Source organism: Pseudorca crassidens, chromosome 19 (assembly GCF_039906515.1).
Source record: "Pseudorca crassidens isolate mPseCra1 chromosome 19, mPseCra1.hap1, whole genome shotgun sequence".
Classification (NCBI taxonomy): domain Eukaryota; kingdom Metazoa; phylum Chordata; class Mammalia; order Artiodactyla; family Delphinidae; genus Pseudorca; species Pseudorca crassidens.
Genome location: NC_090314.1, coordinates 39,378,707 through 39,396,704, shown reverse-complemented (window position 1 = coordinate 39,396,704; position 17,998 = coordinate 39,378,707). Strand labels below are relative to the sequence as shown.

Below are 17,998 nucleotides of genomic sequence, written 5' to 3'. Positions count from 1 at the left end.
TACTGAATCATTCTTGTACTGCTACTATCAAGCTCACTTTGTCATAATGTATTTGACTATTGTGTTAAGAGATTGCACAATATTTAGGATTTTGCACTGATATTCATAAATGTCTAATTTTCATTTTTTTGCACCATCTTTATCAGGTTCAGAAATCAGTATTAGTCTTGCTTCATAAAAATAATTAGAAAGTTTTCCTTCATTTTCTATGGTCTGAAATGATTTGTGTAGCATTGGGACTACATGCTATCTAAAGGTTTTGCAGATTCCCTTGTGAAATCACTCAGGCCTGGTGTTTTGTGGGATAGCTCCTTGATAATTTCCATAAAAGAAATAGAGAAATTTACCTAAGTTTTTAGGAAACTCTCTAGTGAGGTCAATTTTCTCAAACTGTATTTTCCTAATAATCCATTTCATCTAGGTTTTCAAATTTATTTGCACAGTGTGTGCAAAATAGTTGTGTAAGATTTTCTCAATTTCTTCTGTATCAAGTTATTTCCTTCTTATTTCTTATTTTGTATGTTTGTGCATTCTCCTTTCCCCCTTGATTAAACTAGCTAGTGGTTTACATACTTTGTGAATTTTCCCACAAAGGTCCAGGATTGACTCATCAATTTTATGTATAGTTTTTCTGTCCTTTAATTCATTAACTTCTACTTTTATCTATTATTCCCTTTTTTGTGTGTGTTTTGCTTTGCTCTTTTTGTTTCTGAGTTGGGAATTATTTATTTTCAATCTTCTATATTTACTATGCTAAAGTAACCGGATTAGGCCCAAGGTGGAGTTGCTCATGCTAAGCCCCAAGTCAGAAAGCCAAAATTTAGTGGTTAGTTTTCTACACTCCGCTCTTCCAGAAAAAGATAAGCCTAAGTCAACCTATCAGCACAAGTTACTTGACCCAGCTCCAAGACTTCCTTTTGCTCCATTAAGGCCAGCAACCCCATTTTAACCAATCAGCAAATGCCCAGTATAACTTCCTTGTTCCTCCTGCTCACTTTGGTCTATCAAAATCTCTTGGCCTTCTGCAGCTCTTCAGAGCTCCTTTCTACCTGCTAGACTGGATGTTGCCCAATGTATCAACTGCTGACAAAGCCAATAAAAAATTTAGAATTTACTTTTGAATTTTCCTTTAACAGCTGATAATTTAGGAGTACGAATTTTCCTCTGCTCACTGCTTTAAACGTATTCCACAGATTCTGGTATGTATGTAGCATTTTCATTATTATTATTTATAAATTTATTTATTTATTTACTTTTGGCTGCTTTGGTTCTTTGTTGCCGTGTGCAGCTTTCTCTAGTTGCAGCGAGCAGGGGCTACTCTTGGCTGCAGTGCGCGGGCTTCTCATTGCAGTGGCTTCTCTTGTTGTGGAGCACGGGCTCTAGGCATGTGGGCTTCAGTAGTTTTGGCACATGGGCTCAGCAGTTGTGGCTCACGGGCTCTAGAGCATAGGCTAAGTAGTTGTGGCACACGGGCTTAGTTGCCCTGCGGCATGTGGGATCTTCCTGGACCAGGGCTCGAACCCATGTCCCCTGCATTGACAGGTGGATTCTTAACCACTGTGCCACCAGGGAAGCCCCATTATTATTACTTTTTAGAAACTCTGTAATTTGTTTGCATTCCCTGTTTATCCAAAAGTTGATTTTTTTAAATTGAGGCATAATTTTGAATGCATATCAAAGATGCTGAACTTTTCAAGTTCAATCAAGATGCTGAAATTTTCTATCACTCTAGAAAGCTCCCTCATGTCCTTTCACAGTCAGTTTTTCTCCTCCTCCCAGTTTTAGCACAATTGCTTAATTTTGCATATATTTAAGATTTTACATAAATGGAATAAAACTATACGGACTATATTGAGATTTATCCATGTTATTGCATGTATAATGGTTCAACGCTTCTTACTGCTGAGTGAAACTGAACTTTATCAATGTATTAGTCTATCCATTCTCCACCCAGACTTGAATACTATGAATAAAACTGCTATGAACTTTTTTGCACAAGGCTTTCTAACATATAATAGAAGGTTTCTAAATTTCAAGATGGAAGTGCCCTTTTGCTTTTTGGTTTTGCTTTTGCTTTCTTGAATGGAACCTACTGATGTTTTCCTAATTTAGCAACAATTTTTATGAATACTCTGTGTTTGAAATATAGTGTCTACTAGGATGTAGCAATGGATATACCTGATGATCTGCCTTATTATGTGGTTTAGATCTTTTATAACCTTATTTTTTGTCTACAACACCTATCTTGTGCTAAGAGTATTAAAGTCTCCAATTTTTAGTGCTTTTCACTACTTGCATTTTTTATAGCTTCTGATTTACACAGATTGTTGCTGTTATTTGGTTCATATATACAACTGTTGTACTTTTGTTGTGAATTGTGGTTATAGCATTATAAACTGTCCTCTTTTGTCTTGTTCAATGCTTTTTGGTTTGACTTCTACTTTATCAGCATTGCCAATCCTGTTTTCTTATTATTTGTTTGCCAGGTATATCTTTGTTCATTCTTTTACTTCTACTGTTTTAAGGGCCTATTGTACATTATAAAGTGGGTTTTGCTTTTCTAAGCCAATTTGAAAATATTTTTAATTGGCGATGCGCCACTATTTCTTGCTGTGTATGTTGCTTTTGAGAAACCCAATACCAGTCTAATTCTCTGGCCCTTGTAAGTCACTTCATCTTTTTACCCTGGAGGCCCTGAGAATTTTTATGAATCTTTAAAGTTGTATAGCTTTACTAGAATATTATCTTGGAGTTTATATTCTGGTATGAACTTTTCATATATTCAAAATTCAAGATTCAGATCTTTTATTTCCAGAAAGTTTTCTTGATTATGCGTTTAAATGTTATGCTTTTATTCCTCTGCCTTCTTGAGAGACACCAATTACATGTGAGACTTTTTGTACCCACCTTTCACTAAAACTGTCATTTTCATTCTCTTAGTTTTGTTTTTCTTCTATGTCTTTTATTACATTTGCATTTGACTCTATTGTTTGTTGGGAAACTTGTAACTTAGTCTTCATTTCTGATATGATTTTTTTCCTTCTACTTTCTCAGTTTAATCTAATCTGACCTTATTTCATCCTGTTTTTTGTCCCTTTCTGTTCTGTGTTATATTTCTGAGTGAAGGTATTTTTTTACCCTTATCTCCAAATATGGTCTGAAGATGTTTTATTTCATTTTGAGTATTATTGTGTCAATTTTCTTCTGCCTCACGTTTTTCTTTTTTGGGGGAGGAGAGATATTCATCAGCTGATATGCTTTGACTCACACTGTTTCTTCTCAGAGAAGTTCTGTATGGATGTGATCCATTCTTTTCTATTTCTATTCATTTCATGGTCAGAGTTCCTAGTTAAAGAACATCCTCTTTCTTTTTCTGAAAGATTTTTTCCTCTTCCTTCTTTCTCTTTATCCATGACTCCAAGTCTCCATGTCTTCACTCCTTCCCTATGAAGCACTGGTAATTTCAGCTTACCAATTCTGGTATTGCTTGCATTCAAGCTCTTCTCTGTGGCTGGAACTGTGAACTATCAGATTTCAAACCTGTGTTCAGTATTTTGGAACTTAAGTGATGAATTTCTCTCTTTTGGAAGTGGTACTTTTGTGCTTCATCTAAGCCTTCCATGTCCCTAAACTCTTTCAACAAACCTGTTAAGACTTCCCTTTCCCACTCTTCATATGGGCAGGAGGAGGTCTTGGAATCTGATTTCTCTGCTTATAGGTAATTTGAAGGTTGTGGTAATCTGTTTCTTAATGCTGAAGGCAGGGGTGGTGCGTGATTTATACATGCTTTTTTATTGGTTTATAGGTAGGTGGGTGGGAAAATTGCATCAGGCTTCTGCCACTGTTCTCCAGAAGAAGTCTATACATACATGTTTAAGTAGTATATTAGAATATATTATCTTAGAAATATTGCTTTTGCCATTTTCTGAAACACTTCCCCTGTCACACATTAGATTCACTTTTTGTATCACTTGACAGTTTTCCAGAGTAAGTCTTGTTCATTTTCATCTAATTTGGTTTAGAAATACATTTTCTCTACAGGAGTTTATTTGTAAATTCCGCAGTAACCTTATGAAATACTTTTGCTCCTTATTTGTAAAAGGTCTGTTAAGATTAGTAATACAACTAATATAAGTCATACAACTTAAAGGATGCTTAATATGTGCTAGGGACATTCTAAGCACTTAATATGTAGCAATGCATTTAATCCTTATAAATATTATTACGCCCTTTTTACAAATGAGGAAGCAGAGGTTCAAACGGATTAAGTAATTTGCCCAAGGTCACAGAGCTAAAATGAACACTAGCAATATGAATCAAGGGAATAATCTTAAATCTATGTTCAATTTTAACCTCCTTTCTCTTTCTTTCTTAATTATGGTTCTATCAGCTAACTTCTGTAAGCACAGAAAACAAATATCAAATAAAACTGTTTCAGGTAATGTGCCATTCTGAACACACTGCTCTTCAAAATAAAACTGAAAAACCATGTTAGGTGACTACTCAAGGCTTTGAATATAAGGTGATGGGATGACTGCAGGTGGTGAGACCTTGCCTAATATTAGGGCATATATGGTAACTCCTCAACTAGCACAGAGGAAGTCAAAATATAATACCTAAAATTCATACATCAGGTAATGGAAGTCTAATATTTAGAATTATGGAGATGGATATTAGATCAAAAAGATAAAAGAATTAAAAGTAGTTGTCTCAGGACTTCCCTAGCAGTCCAGTGGTTAAGACTCCGTGCTTCCACTGCAGGGGGCATGGATTTGATCCCTGGTCAGGAAACTAAGATCCCACATGCCATGAGGCACGGCCAAAAAAAAAAAAAGTACTTGTCTCATGAAAGCTGAACTGGGAAGAGAAAAAAAGATTGCTGCAAGGGATCCTTTTTGGGGGTACACTTCTACTATTGTTTACATGGTACTATCAAGTGCATGCATTTGTTTTATAAAAATAAAAGTTAATTTTTATAAAGTATAAACTACCTCTAAAGAATTCAATAACTGGTAAAAAAATTGAGAGACTGATGATATCTGGCATTGGTAAATTTATGTATGGGAGAAAAAGCACTCATATACACTTGGTAGGAAGGCAAACATATGCCATCTTTTTGGAAGGCAATTTGCATTACTTATGAAAACTTAAAAAAAATGAGCATGCCTTTGACCAGGGAATTCCACTTTCAGGAATCTGTCCTTCAGAAATACTCATAGGACACAAGAATCCATGTGGAAGGATATTTCTTGCAGCAATAATGTAATAGTGAAAAACTGAAGGCAATCTAACCATCAGTAGGGGGGTGATTTACTATAGGTAAAATACTGAGTAAAAAGTATTTGAAATACTGAAAAAAAGTAAATTGCCAAATACGAATAATATGACTCATTTTTTATTAAAAGAAACAATATATGCTGGTATATGCACAGATTGATATATCTGTGTTTGTTTATGTATGCATTTAGAAAGATCCTGAAGGAATAGCTAAACTGTTAACAGTGTGAGAATGGGATGGGAGGATAATTTTAACTTTTCCATATTTTTCATTTTTTTTTAAAAACAGTAAATATGTAACACTTCTATAATGAAAAATAAAACAAAAAAGAGGTTTTTAGAGTGACAAAATGTAGGAAGTCATAAATTGCAGTAGAATTTCATTTTCCTACCGTGACTGTAACCCTGATGAACCTTCCTCCTTATAAAATCTACAAAGGAATTAAAAAGTATAACCATTAACTTATTTGTATAATCACCCCACAGGTTGCAATAAAAGTGTAAACCTCTCCAGGAGAAATTTTACAGAAAATATTTGAGATTCTAAATGCAAGCACATATAAATATGCAACCAAGTCCTAATAGCATAATTTCAACATGAATAAACTAATCAAAAGTTAACCAATTCTCCATTATCCACACTAACAGGGTACAGTGACCCATATAATTATCAAAGTTTTATATTTAGTCATGGAATATAAGTTTTCTAGAACCTTAAGTCTGAACGTTGTATGTGTGAACTGACAAAGTTCAAAATAAGAATTAACAGATACTCTATGATGACTGGACTCAGTAAGAGCTACTTAGCTCTTGCTGCTTTCTTCCTCATACCACTATCAAGATACAATTCACTGGGCTAAACAGAAAGGCCTTCTGGCTTTCTAAGTTTACTATTAGGAGAAAAATAAATGGTAAGGATTTGGGATTGTTGGGTTTTTGTTTCCCACAAGTTCAATGTGAAAGAGTAAGTCCATGTCAAAAATACAGTCATCGAAACTGAAAGCAATAATATCCTGAATATCCCACCTAGAGAAAGTGAAAAGTACCCAGAGAAGGACAGGAGAGGACAATGTTCTACATAACAATACTCTAAGATTTAAAGCAACAGTGAGCAAAGGGAAGCTATCTTTGATATATAAAAAATACAAATTTCTATCTCTTTGGGTTCAAGTCCTGGTTCTATTACGCAGGACTTTGGATGTAACAATTATTTGGGTCTCAGTTTCCCTTTCTTCTAAATAAGGAAAACACCACTTACCACACAGGAAGGATGTTTGAAAAATAAAATAATTCACATGAATGCGCTTTCAGTTCTTCAGAAGAAAGTTATGAATCCTTAAGTATGAACCTGAAAAGCTAATTAAAAATAAGATGACCTCGTCAAAATTAAGTCTGAAATACAGTAACCGAGAGGGTCTTTGAGATCATTCATTATCAGCTATCAATTCTACTCCAAATAACTGAATTTATATTAAGGCTGGGCTGAAGTGTAAATGTAATTTAAGTAATCAAACAAGAGCATTTATAATGTTAATGTAGCAAAAATAAGTTAAATAGGTTATTCAGCATCATCTTGATTTGATATACCTAAAAATACTGATGCAAAATGATGACATTCTCTTGGTGTTTATCTTTTAAAAATATATTTGGAGCTGGTTGCTCAAAAGATACACAATCACTAACAATAAACACTATAGGGTATTAATAATGGAACAATTGAAATAGAGTTAAACACACATATGCACACAAGGGGGTTATTTCTCTGGTGTATAAAATAATCTGAAACTAGCTAATTAAAATTTTGAAGTCTAATAGTAAAGTAATAGATGGTATTATCCAACATTTACTGAGCAATATATACAAATCATTATGCTAAGCACCAGAAGTACAAAAAAGTGTTAAACTTAATATGCACATCCTAAAACTAGACTATAAACTACGGCCAAATAGTTGAGACAACAAGAAATTACTAAATTAATTAATGCGTATTGTATACAACTAGTTCTACAATATAAGTAGGAATTAGATAATAACAGTGAAAAGGGAAATAAGAAAAAGGGATTCTGGATAGATATCTTAACATTTTATCATTTATAGCAGCTCCCATTTTCTTATACAGTGGTCATCACATCTGACTGGAGGTTTACGGAAACCTTGGGAGGAAGGCACGGCTGATTCCTGGCTGGCCCTTATTTTAGATGAGGAAAATGAAGCCTGAAGAGATTAGGCAACCTGCATTAAGATCACAGGTCAGGAGGTGGCAGAGGCAGAGCCTGGCCAGTTTGCCAACTTTGTCCGTAGCTCATTTCTACTACATTACATTTTAAGTTATCAATACTAAAGTGAGAACTAGAAGGGAGCTCAGAAATCTTCTCATGCAGTATTGCTCTAACCAATCTGATAAACCTTTCTGAAGAAGGCTCCACCGCAGACCTACTGATTGATCACCCACAAGAGGGAGGTTTTGTATTTTTATAAGATCCCCAAGAGGTGATTGTGGTGATGAGCTAAGCTTGGAAAACACTGTTCTATTATCTGTCCAGTGTGGCAGACATGTGGCTATTTAAATTTACACTTGATTAAATGAGATTGAAAATTGGGCTCCTCAGCCACACTAGTTACCCTTTAAGTGCTCAACAGCCACATGTGGCTAGTGGCCACCATACAGATGGCACAGATATAGGACAGTTCCATCACTGCAGAAAGTTTTATTGGATAATGTTAATTCTAGACAAACCTTTCCACTCTAAGGATGAGAAAACTGAGGCATAGAATCTTGTCCAACAAGGCATATGAAGTTATTTAGTGGCAGAATTGAAATGCTAACCTAATCTGCCAGTGTCCCTCATACTGCATCACTCCATCCCCATAAATTTAGGGTTTATTCAAATGGGAATTGTTTTCTTTTCACCCTTCCTTGTGGGCTGCAGTAAGAAATTTTAAATTTATGGGAAAAAAATCCTAAAAAAACAAAGGCTTATTTAAAATTCATGACTAAAATCAAACAATTTGCAATTTTTGTATAAAATTAAAAGTAGCCTTGGACAGTTAAGAATACCCTAGTGTTAGGAGGCATATCTTAGTTTAACTATTAACTCCTTCCTCTTTTACCATCCTGATGTTTTTATCTTTCTTTTGGATCTGAAACTCTGAAACTAATGATAATTGGCTTACCTTAACATTATAAATATGAAAAAGTTAAATCTTACTTAGCAAACATTTTAAAGATGAACAATTGAGAAACAAAGAGCAACCAAAAGAATAGTGACTTGTCTAATTTTAGGATGTGGTCACTCAAATCACTGAGAACTCATGGCTTTCAGTAATCTAGTGGTTTTGTATTTATAACATTAATAGGTTGTTTTCACTTCTAAACTATAGTTTAACCTTCCTTTGACAACTATGTTACATTTAAAACAATTTAAATAGTTTTAATTTCTGATGAAACTGAGGGTTTGAAGCCTCTGAACATCTAAGAAAAGGTTTAGACACTAATTAAATCAACATATAACCAGCCATAAAAATATACAGTAGTGTCTTCTTTAAAAATAAAACCAGTCATTCCTGTCTAGTATGTTTAGAATGCAAACGTCTCCAAAGTCAGTCAGCTTAAGTCATGACAGTTCATGTTTAAAGTGAAAGGAATTTGGGAATTTCACGTTAATGAAAACTTTCAAGACAGAATTATGCAGCTCCATTAACTTTTATCAGTATCTAGTATTCATTCCCATGTTAACTTTCAGTGACTAGATTTAGAGAAAATATCACATGTCAAAGTGTGTACAAAATTAAAAACTGGACAGTTAAAAAACATGGTTCAACATAAGATACTTATGAACAGATACTTATTCAGACAGTTTTTGCCATAATTTGCAAGTCACCCAGAAGCGTGGAGTATGGGGTTCTACATAAGTAGAAGCTACTTGTTATTCAGGTAAGGAGGTGGTGCAAAAAAAGACAGCTATTTTCTTTCTAAACACTCATCGGTGTAGAGGTAAACAAATGAAAAAAAATACAGTGTAAGCACATTAGAGCAGAGCAACAGTCTCCAAGTCATAAAAGGGGGAGAGAAAACAATTTCTGTGCTCTAACATTTTAACCGGGGGACTGGGAGTTTAAAGTAAAATTCATTCTCTGGCTTTTATACTAGATTCATTACCTCTACATTTTATCTGTTACGTCTTGACTCCCACTTCACCATATTAGGAAGAGGAAAACATGTGCCCCCAAGATTCCTATGCCAATAAAACTTCTCTTGGAAGCAGCATAGCTCACCAAATGAAGGAGAGTATTAGAAAAATGCTAAGTGACAATAGTAGAACTGAACTATCTAAACCACCGAGTGATAACTACTGATGTATACTAATACAAGAAGCATGAAAAATATTGCAAACTCTAGGCAAATATTAAAGTGTTGCAAAAATTTCATATCTCATTAAAGATTGGAAACGAAAAAGAGAATGTATTGTGAAGGAGGGGCCCCAAGCAGGAAGCCCAGCTTGAAAGGAAAACACAGGTCAAAAGGAGGTGGTGGTGGGGAGTGCAGTTCTTCTGATCATCCCTCTACCAGGAGATGCTTCTAACAGCTTTGGTACTATCTCCAAGAGGCAATTTAGGCATCCCTTAGGGAAAGTGATTTAGGCAACGAGAAATGTGATTTGAGATAGAATGCTGAAATTTCTAACTTTAAAAAGATGCACTAGTGAGAGAAAACAGCCATGAAATTCCCAGATCCTATTTCCCAAACTTCCTGTAGAAAAATATCAACCATTCTCAGACATAGAAGCCAGCACATTTGAACTGACAAATGTAACAAAACAAAGTTTTCAGACGGCTCTCACTATCTCTCAAGCCCTCCTTCCCCCACTTCCCTGCTGTTCTTTCCTGGCACACAAAATATAGGCCAATGAGCAGTGGGTGAGGAGAATGTGAGAGAAAATTTGAGAAGTAAAAAGGGAATCCACTTAATAAGGACATGAATGAGTCTAAAGAGTCTAATAAGGGTAGGCAGACAACAATCAGAACTGAACGGCAAGGGCTTTCCATGGCAGCAGCGAGCGCTCAGTGTTTGCAGGGGTTTAGGCAGAGGCCAGGCTACCTACCACTTGTCAGAGAGGCTGCACAGGGGACGGCTGCTTTGGGTGACCTCTAATGTCTCTTCCGACTCTGAAATGTTAGGATTCTTATTTCACAAAAGAGAACGCAACGGTCGTAAAAGCCCACCGACCTAGAACCCTTTTAAATAGGCGGCGGCTTCCCAATCACCACTCCCACCTCTCCCATCCCACACGTGCCCACCCCGCCCCCTTTCAATTTTTCCACCTCCACGTGCGAAACGCCTCGTGGCACCTGCCCCACAGCCGAGAGGCGCCTTCCCCTGCAAAGCACCAAAACTCTGCCCCCTTGGGAGAAGTGAAGACTCCACTCCCCGATTCTTGGGCGGCCAAAAAAGGAAGTCTCAAATCCAGCCTTTCTCCCCAAGCCAGAGCTGAAGGGGGACGGGAGACCGGAACGAAGAGAACTTTCTTCTAAAATTTTTCTTCCAAAAAGTAAAGAGGATAGAGAGAACCCTGATGAGTCCGGGGATGGGGGGAGGGGAACCCCCGAATCGTTTAACGGCCGGTAGGGGGAGGGGGGCTCCGGAGGTGGAGGGGGCGTGGGATGGAGAAGCAGGCCTGGGAGCGGGGTCAGGGGGCTGCAGGGGTTCCTGGGGTCGGGGGGCTGCCGGCGTCCCCCCAACCTGGCACACAAAGCAGATGCCGCGCTCGGCTCTCACCAGATCCTTTGTGTTTTCCATCAGGGCCTCATGGGTAGGGGCTGTCCGTGCTCCCCGGGCCCGCGGCGCCCCCTCCCGAGCTGGGGGCAGGCGCCTCTCCCCGGGACTACGGCGACTACAGGGGGGCCCCGACTGGGCCCAGACCGGTGGCGGCGGCGGCAGCCCCCGGATTTCCCCCCTTTAACTCGGGTGGCCCCAGGATATCAACAACATTAGCATAGCCCTCCCTCCCCAGCGCGCCTGCGCCGTGACCCGCGCCCCGATTGGCCCACTTCCCTACATACCCTCCGTCTGTCTTCCAGCGTGGGACCCTCTGCAGGCTCCGTACTCCAAGGGCCGTACCAAGACGAAGGGGTGGAAAAGGCGATTGGGCTCCTGTAAGTCGAGTGGTTAAAAAGTTAGGAAGAAGAGTAGCAGTTTTAGCCTGTCATCTCAGTTTATACCCTGGCTTTCTTGCGCTCCTTTCAATCAATTGCAGCTGCGAAGTTCTGTTGGAAAAAAATTTCCACTCCAGTCACGCCGCTTCCCCCTCCACCCGGAAGATTGGTTCTCTCGGAGGAACTCCCACACGGGGAGGGGCTCGTGAGGGGATGGGCGTTACACAAGGGGGACAGTGCTGGTCACGTGCTCACAGGGCGGTGCAGCCTCTTTCCGGCCCCCTGTGGCCTCAGCCGCTACGAAAAGCAAGGGCCTCGGCGCACGCGCAGTGAGGATCCACGTGAGCACCTGCGTTCCTTCTCAAACCGAACCATGCCGCCGGAACGGAGGAGCCGAACGAGACCGGACCGGAGAGCCGGAGCGAGACCAGACCGGAAGACCCGAATGAGGCCGGACGATAGAGCCGCGGGGCCGGGCGGGCCGCTCCAAAAGGCTGCTCCTTCATTTCAGCGGAAATCGCCGGCCCGGCCGCGCGCGGCGGCCGCCGTAGTCGCGGCCGAGGAAGAGAGACGGCTCCGGCAGCGGAACCGCCAGACGCTGGAGGAGGACAAGCCGGCCGTGGAGCGGTGCTTGGAGGAGCTGGTCTTCGGCGACGTCGAGGACGACGAGGACGCGCTGCTGCGGCGTCTGCGGGGCCCGCGGGTGAGGGAGGCCGCGGCGTGCGGGCTGGGCGCTCGGTGGGCGGTGTGCCTCCGAGGGCGGAGCCTGGGCGACCTGTGGCGCAGGGGAGCGTTCAGGTGGGAGGGAACCGGGAATGCGGGCGCCGCGGGGTGCCAGACTGAAAGTCCCGGGAGGGCGGAGACCGCGCCTTTCTCCGCCCCCGAGGGAGCCGCTGAGCCTGGTATGCAGCAGGTGCTCAACACATATTCGTTTAGCCAACTAATCGTGAGCATCTTTCGATTAGTGGCAGTGGCTCAGTTCCACTGTTTTCTCCCCAGGCTCAGTGTTTCTTCTCTCTTGGTCATTCAATCGCCTGCCTCAATACTTTGCTGTGATTCAGAGGTTGCACTTCGTTTGTGAAATCAGAATTCGTGGGCACAGGCCTGGGAGTCTGTTTTAACAACGACATCGAGTGGTTGATAAGCCAGCTTTTGAGAGTGACCGTGTATTCGTCTATTAAAGTAATATTTGTGAGCCAGTTTGGCGCCAGATACTTCTCCTGGCAGTGCAAACCCTGCATGATTAATTGATTATAATTTTTTTGCATGCTTTTTGCTTTTTTTTTTTTTTTTTTTCATCCTATACTTGTCTTTTTTTCCAATATAGGGAGTCTCAGGCAGTTTCTAGGCACTGGAGGAGAAACAGCAGTGGACGAAAACTAACAAAAATCCCTGCCTTCTTGGAGCTTGGATACTTAGTGGCAGAGGCAGAAGATAAAATTCAAGTTATGTCAGTGAAGTGCTGAAGGAAAAAAAAAATAAAGGCGTTCAAGAAAGGGAGATAAGCGTGTGTCGAGGGGGCTTGTGAAATTTTACATAGGGTAGTCAAGCAAAGCCTCACTGAGAATTACTCAGTTTGATAAACGAATGCAGACCTACCAAGTATCAGTTGATTGCCAGAACCTCATTTGGGTGCTTATGGGAGAGGTTGCAGAATCTAGTTGGGAGATGGAGAAATGCTACTGGAAAAATGCTGAACTGTGTGACAGTTTCCCATTCGGGAAAAGAAACAGTTTAAGTGAGGTGGGGTTTGTTGGGCTTTGAAGGATCATAGGCCAATAATAGAGCAAGTAGAAATCATTTGGACATTTCTATCATGTGGTTTTGGGAAAGCTCTCAAGCTCACTTCAGGTGAAATTCTGTGGTCTAGATTTAGATTTGTTTGGGTAGTATAAAGTTTCTTGAGGAGGTAAGGGGTCAAGAACAGTTAAGAAAAGTGGAGAAGTATGTTTATGAATATGAAATATGACTTAATTATGACATTCAGTCATGTTATTTTATCTTTGGTGTCTGCCTTTGGTCCTGTGATTTCTGTAGTTCTGTGATTTTCCCTGCTCCTTTATTCATCTGTCAACTTACCTTTTTTACTTGTCTTACTTGGTTTTTTCCTTTCAGCAAGTTGACTCTTTGACTATTCCAATCTTACCTCATGTGTCCAATGGGGGGTGCCATTCTCTAATCTCCTCATTTTCTGTTCGATCTCCAGCATTTGCTGTGGTAGCATTCTGTCCCATAATTTGATAAGAGGGCCATGAAAACAAAGCATTCTACAAGCCACTATTCTGCAAAGTCTGCCACCATGGGGTATGAAAGACTCAGTGCTTGTGGGTATTTTGTCTTTTCTAGGTTCAAGTACAAGAAGACTCAGGTGACTCTGAAGTGGAGAATGAAGCAAAAGATAATTTTCCACCTCAGAAGAAGCCAGTTTGGTTGGATGAAGAAGATGAAGATGAGGAGATGTAGGTTGCCTAATTTTTCTTCTGGAGTCCCTGATTCTTCAAAAGTTACTTTGCAGGTTTTAAGAAAGTTCTCTTTCTGAATATGTGAGTACGTGAAGACTTGAAAAATACTGGAAAGTATAGCAAAGATCATTCATAATCCCATCACCGAGGGAGAACCACTGTTAACATGTTGGCATACATCTCTCCCTCTTTCTTCTGTGCTGTATAGAAAAGCTAAAAGAGCACAGTGTTTGGGGTCAGACCTGAGTTTGCCTCCTAGTTAGGCCAGTTCCTAACTGACCATTGGCAAGTTTGGAACCTACCTTTTCTTATGTGTAAAATAGGGATAATAGTAACTATATCAGAAGGCTCTTGAGATTAAATAGTGTATGTAGAGCTCTTAACACAATGCCTGAAATTGAGAAAAGACCAAAAAAAGTTAGCCATAATGTACAATATGTACCTTAAGATGAGAATGTATTGTATTGCAAGTATTTTCCCCAATTAAAAAAAAAAAAACCTTTATAAACATTTTAAAATGGATGTATTATAGCCCATTATATGATTTAACCATAATTTACGTAGCTATCGTTGGATAAATATTTTTCCTCTTAATAGATTGATGTTGAGATGAGCATCTTTATGCATAAATCTTTTTCTACTTAAAATTATTTAAGAAAGATTCTTTGAGATAGATGAACTTAGTCAAAGAGCAGACATTTTTAAGGTTCTTGATAAATACTGCCAGGCTGACCCTGAGGTTCTGCTAATTTACCTTTCCATTGAAGAGTGTCCGTTTCACTCCATTTTAAAAGCAATGATTTCTCTGGACTTCCCTGGCGGTCCAAGTGGTTAAGACTTTGCCTTCCAGTGCAGGGGGTGCGGGTTCGATCCCTGGTGGGGGAGCTAAGATCCCACATGCCTTGCGGCCAAAAACCTACAACATAAAACAGAAGCAATATTGTAACAAATTCAATAAAAACTTTGAAAATGGTCCACATCAAAAAAATCTTAAAAAAAAATAAAAGCAATGATTTCTCTTTTTTCAGACATTGTCAGTTTAGGGTGACAGTTTAGGGTAGGAAACATGTAACTTGTGTTGAGAAAACTATTAGTGTTGGTTTTTCTTAAAAGTAGTCTCCATTATGTCTTTGCGTATTTGTCTACTGGAGACTTTCATTTTGTGTTTTTATTTTTAAAATAAAAATTGTACATAAGGTGTACAACATGATAATTTGCTATATGTATACACGGTGAAGTTATTACTATAGTTACGTGAACTAATTAGCATTTCCATTTCTTCAGATGGTTACCATTTTTATTTGTGGTGAGAGCCCCTGAAATCTACTCCCTTAGCTAATTTCCAGCGTACAATATTGTCATTAACTGCAGTCATGCTACGTAACTGCAGCTTTGTACCCTTTAACCAACATCTCCCTATTTCCTCTACCTTCTCACCCCTGGTAACCATCATTCTGCTCTTCGCTTCTACGTATTCTATTCTTTTCAGATTCCACATATAAGTGAGATTATGCAGTACTTCTCTTTGATGTCTGTTTTATTTCACTTAGCTTGACGTCCTCCAGGGTCATCCATGTTGTCGCAAATGGCAGATGAGACTGTTTATTAATGATTTTAGTATATCAGCTCCTTGCATATTGAGAATTTCAAACCTTTATATGTCAAATTTATTGCACATTATCTAGCTTTTTGTTTGCCTTTAAGTTTGTTTTAATGTTGTCTGATGCACAGAATATTTTAATGTTGATGTAGTGAAGTCTATGACACTTTTCCTTTTTTTTTTTTTTTGGCTGTTGTTTTCAGTAAAAAGTTCTTCAGAGAGAGAGAAATATTTGCCTGTATTTTTCCTTCACAGTATTTTAAGGTTTGGGTTTTTGTTTTTTTTTTTGTTTTTTTGTATTTAACTCTGATTTACCTGGAATTTATTTTGGTGAATGGCATAAGCTGTGTCTAGATAAGTAATTGTGAATTTGAAATAACTCTTCAAAGGGTAAACTAGATGATCCGAAATATTGGAGATTCCTTTTTGTTTCGGGAAGAATGGAGAATGTGCATTGGAGATGTTCCACATCTTATAAATCTTGACCTATGTTGTTTGCTCAAAATACTAAAGGCAGCAACTATTTATGTTGATTCTTTAAGTTATTGAAAGCATGCTGTTTTCTGTTTTTTTTATAGGGTTGACATGATGAACAATCGTTTTCGGAAAGATATGATGAAAAATGCCAGTGAAAATAAACTTTCAAAAGATGAGCTTCAAAAGAGACTTAAGGAAGAGTAAGTGTCCTTTTTTATAGGTTTGCCAAGATGTATTTATAACCAGTATTTTATTTTGATTTGCTCAGTCTTTGGCTTCTTGGGTAGTCAGATTTCCATTTTGAATTGGAAGAGCATTGTTCTTGGAAGACATGATTAAGTTTTAGTATGGGGGCCTGAGAAGGAATCAAGTACAAAAAACTTTGGAAAAAACCTGTAATCCCACCATTTAAATATAATCAATGATATTATTTTTTTTAACATCTTTATTGTAGTATAAACGCTTTACAGTGGTGTGTTAGTTTCTGCTGTATAACAAATCAGCTATACATATATCCCCACATCTCCTCCCTCTTGCATCTCCTTCCCACCTTCCCTATCCCACCCCTCTAGGTGGACACAAAGCACCGAGCTGATCTCCCTGTGCTATATGGCTGCTTCCCACTAACTGTCTGTTTTACATTTGGTAGTGTATATATGTCCATGCCACTCTCTGACTTTGTCTAAGCTTACCCTTCCCCCTGCCCGTGTCCTCAAGTCCATTCTCTGTCTGCGTCTTTATTCCTGTCTTGCCTCTATGTTCTTCAGAACCTTTTTTCTTTTTTTAGATTCCATATATATGTGTTAGCATAGGGTATTTGTTTTTCTCTTTCTGACCTACTTCACTCTGTATGACAGTCTCTAGGTCCATCCACATCTCTGCAAATGGCACAATTTTGTTCCTTTTTATGTGTATTAGCTATTTTAAAGTCCTTGTGTGCTAATTCTGTCAGGTCGGTCATTTCTGTTTCTGTTGACTGCTTTTTCTTCTGGTTATGGTTCATGTTTTTCTGCTTCTCTGTATATCTAGTAATTTTGATTGGATTCTGGGCAGTGTGAATGTTATTCAGTGTCTGGATTTTGTTTTTTGCTTTTAATGTGTGTTGAACTTTGCCTTGGCAGGCAGTTAATTGACTTGGAAATCACTTTGATCCTTTCAGGATTTGTTTTTAGCTTTCTTCTACAGTAGCATTTATTCTAGGCTGGTTTAGCCCCATTATTAAGTTATGACCTTCCTGGGATCTCTCCTGAATGCCCTGAGTGTTCAGTAAGGACCCTTCCTCTGACTGGTTGAACTCAAATGTCTGAGTTTTGGTTCTGTGCAACTTACAGACCCCTAGTAGTTCTTTGCTTGACCTCATGGAGTTTCATCCTATGAGTGTGCAGTTTAGTATTCAGAAGAAGTGTCTGTGGACCCCTGTGCAGATTTCTGGAGCTCTTTCTCTTTTTCTTCTACAGTTGACTGCCCCTCAAATTCGTGTTGTTTCAGCCTCTTTCAAATCTGATCTTTTTTCTCCTTGTTTCTGTGTCAGGGTCTTATAAAAATGCCTTGAGGGGAAAATCCCAATAATGGCATTGCTCACCTTGTTATTTTTCTTCTCTTAGAGATCATAGTCCTATGTTGCCTGTTGTCCAATTCCTGAAAATAGTTTCACATATTTTGTCCAGTTTTCTAGTTACTTATGGCTAGTGGGCTTAGTTTGGTGGACTTGTCTGTGATTCTGCATTAAACAGAAAGATTCTTTTCAGGCTTCCAAATACCAGCCCTTCAGAATATAACTGTCATGCTTCTCCTGAAGCTTACTTTTTCCAGGATGAAATGCTCCCATTTTATGCAAAGGATATATGATGAAGTTTTGTTTATTTTACCAATCTGGTTGTTTTCTTTCAGACATGTTCTAGTATTCTTTTGTGTACTCTGTGTACTATAGCATTGATTTATAACCACAAAGAGATTTCTATTTCTTTACTTAGTCACCAAATTTGGTGTGTTGATATGTGCAAATAAGACAACTGTGTAACTAGATGTA

General features: G+C 38.9%; 2 protein-coding genes across 18 annotated transcripts in view; one reads left to right on the top strand and one right to left on the bottom strand.

Moving 5' to 3' along the window:
• MBTD1 (mbt domain containing 1) overlaps positions 1-11,586 on the bottom strand; it is a 67,816-nt gene extending 56,230 nt beyond the window's left edge. For 4 of the 10 annotated variants that reach the window (XM_067714414.1, XM_067714416.1, XM_067714417.1 and 1 more), the window contains exon 1: positions 11,054-11,301. In XM_067714414.1, coding sequence (XP_067570515.1) covers positions 11,054-11,074 — 21 coding nt within the window. In that variant the 5' untranslated portion in view covers positions 11,075-11,301. Of the gene's footprint in view, positions 1-6,535; positions 6,634-10,379; positions 10,444-11,053; positions 11,303-11,337 lie in introns of those variants that run through there. The other 6 variants (XM_067714421.1, XM_067714419.1, XM_067714422.1 and 3 more) reach the window with 6 other exon arrangements.
• A 97-nt stretch (positions 11,587-11,683) lies between these two features.
• Positions 11,684-17,998, top strand: part of UTP18 (UTP18 small subunit processome component) — a 39,581-nt gene continuing 33,266 nt past the window's right edge. For 2 of the 8 annotated variants that reach the window (XM_067714429.1, XM_067714428.1), the window contains exons 1-3: positions 11,684-12,133; positions 13,777-13,889; positions 16,071-16,169. In XM_067714429.1, coding sequence (XP_067570530.1) covers positions 11,804-12,133; positions 13,777-13,889; positions 16,071-16,169 — 542 coding nt within the window. In that variant the 5' untranslated portion in view covers positions 11,684-11,803. The remainder of the gene's footprint in view (positions 12,134-13,776; positions 13,890-16,070; positions 16,170-17,998) is intronic. The other 6 variants (XM_067714431.1, XM_067714430.1, XM_067714427.1 and 3 more) reach the window with 3 other exon arrangements.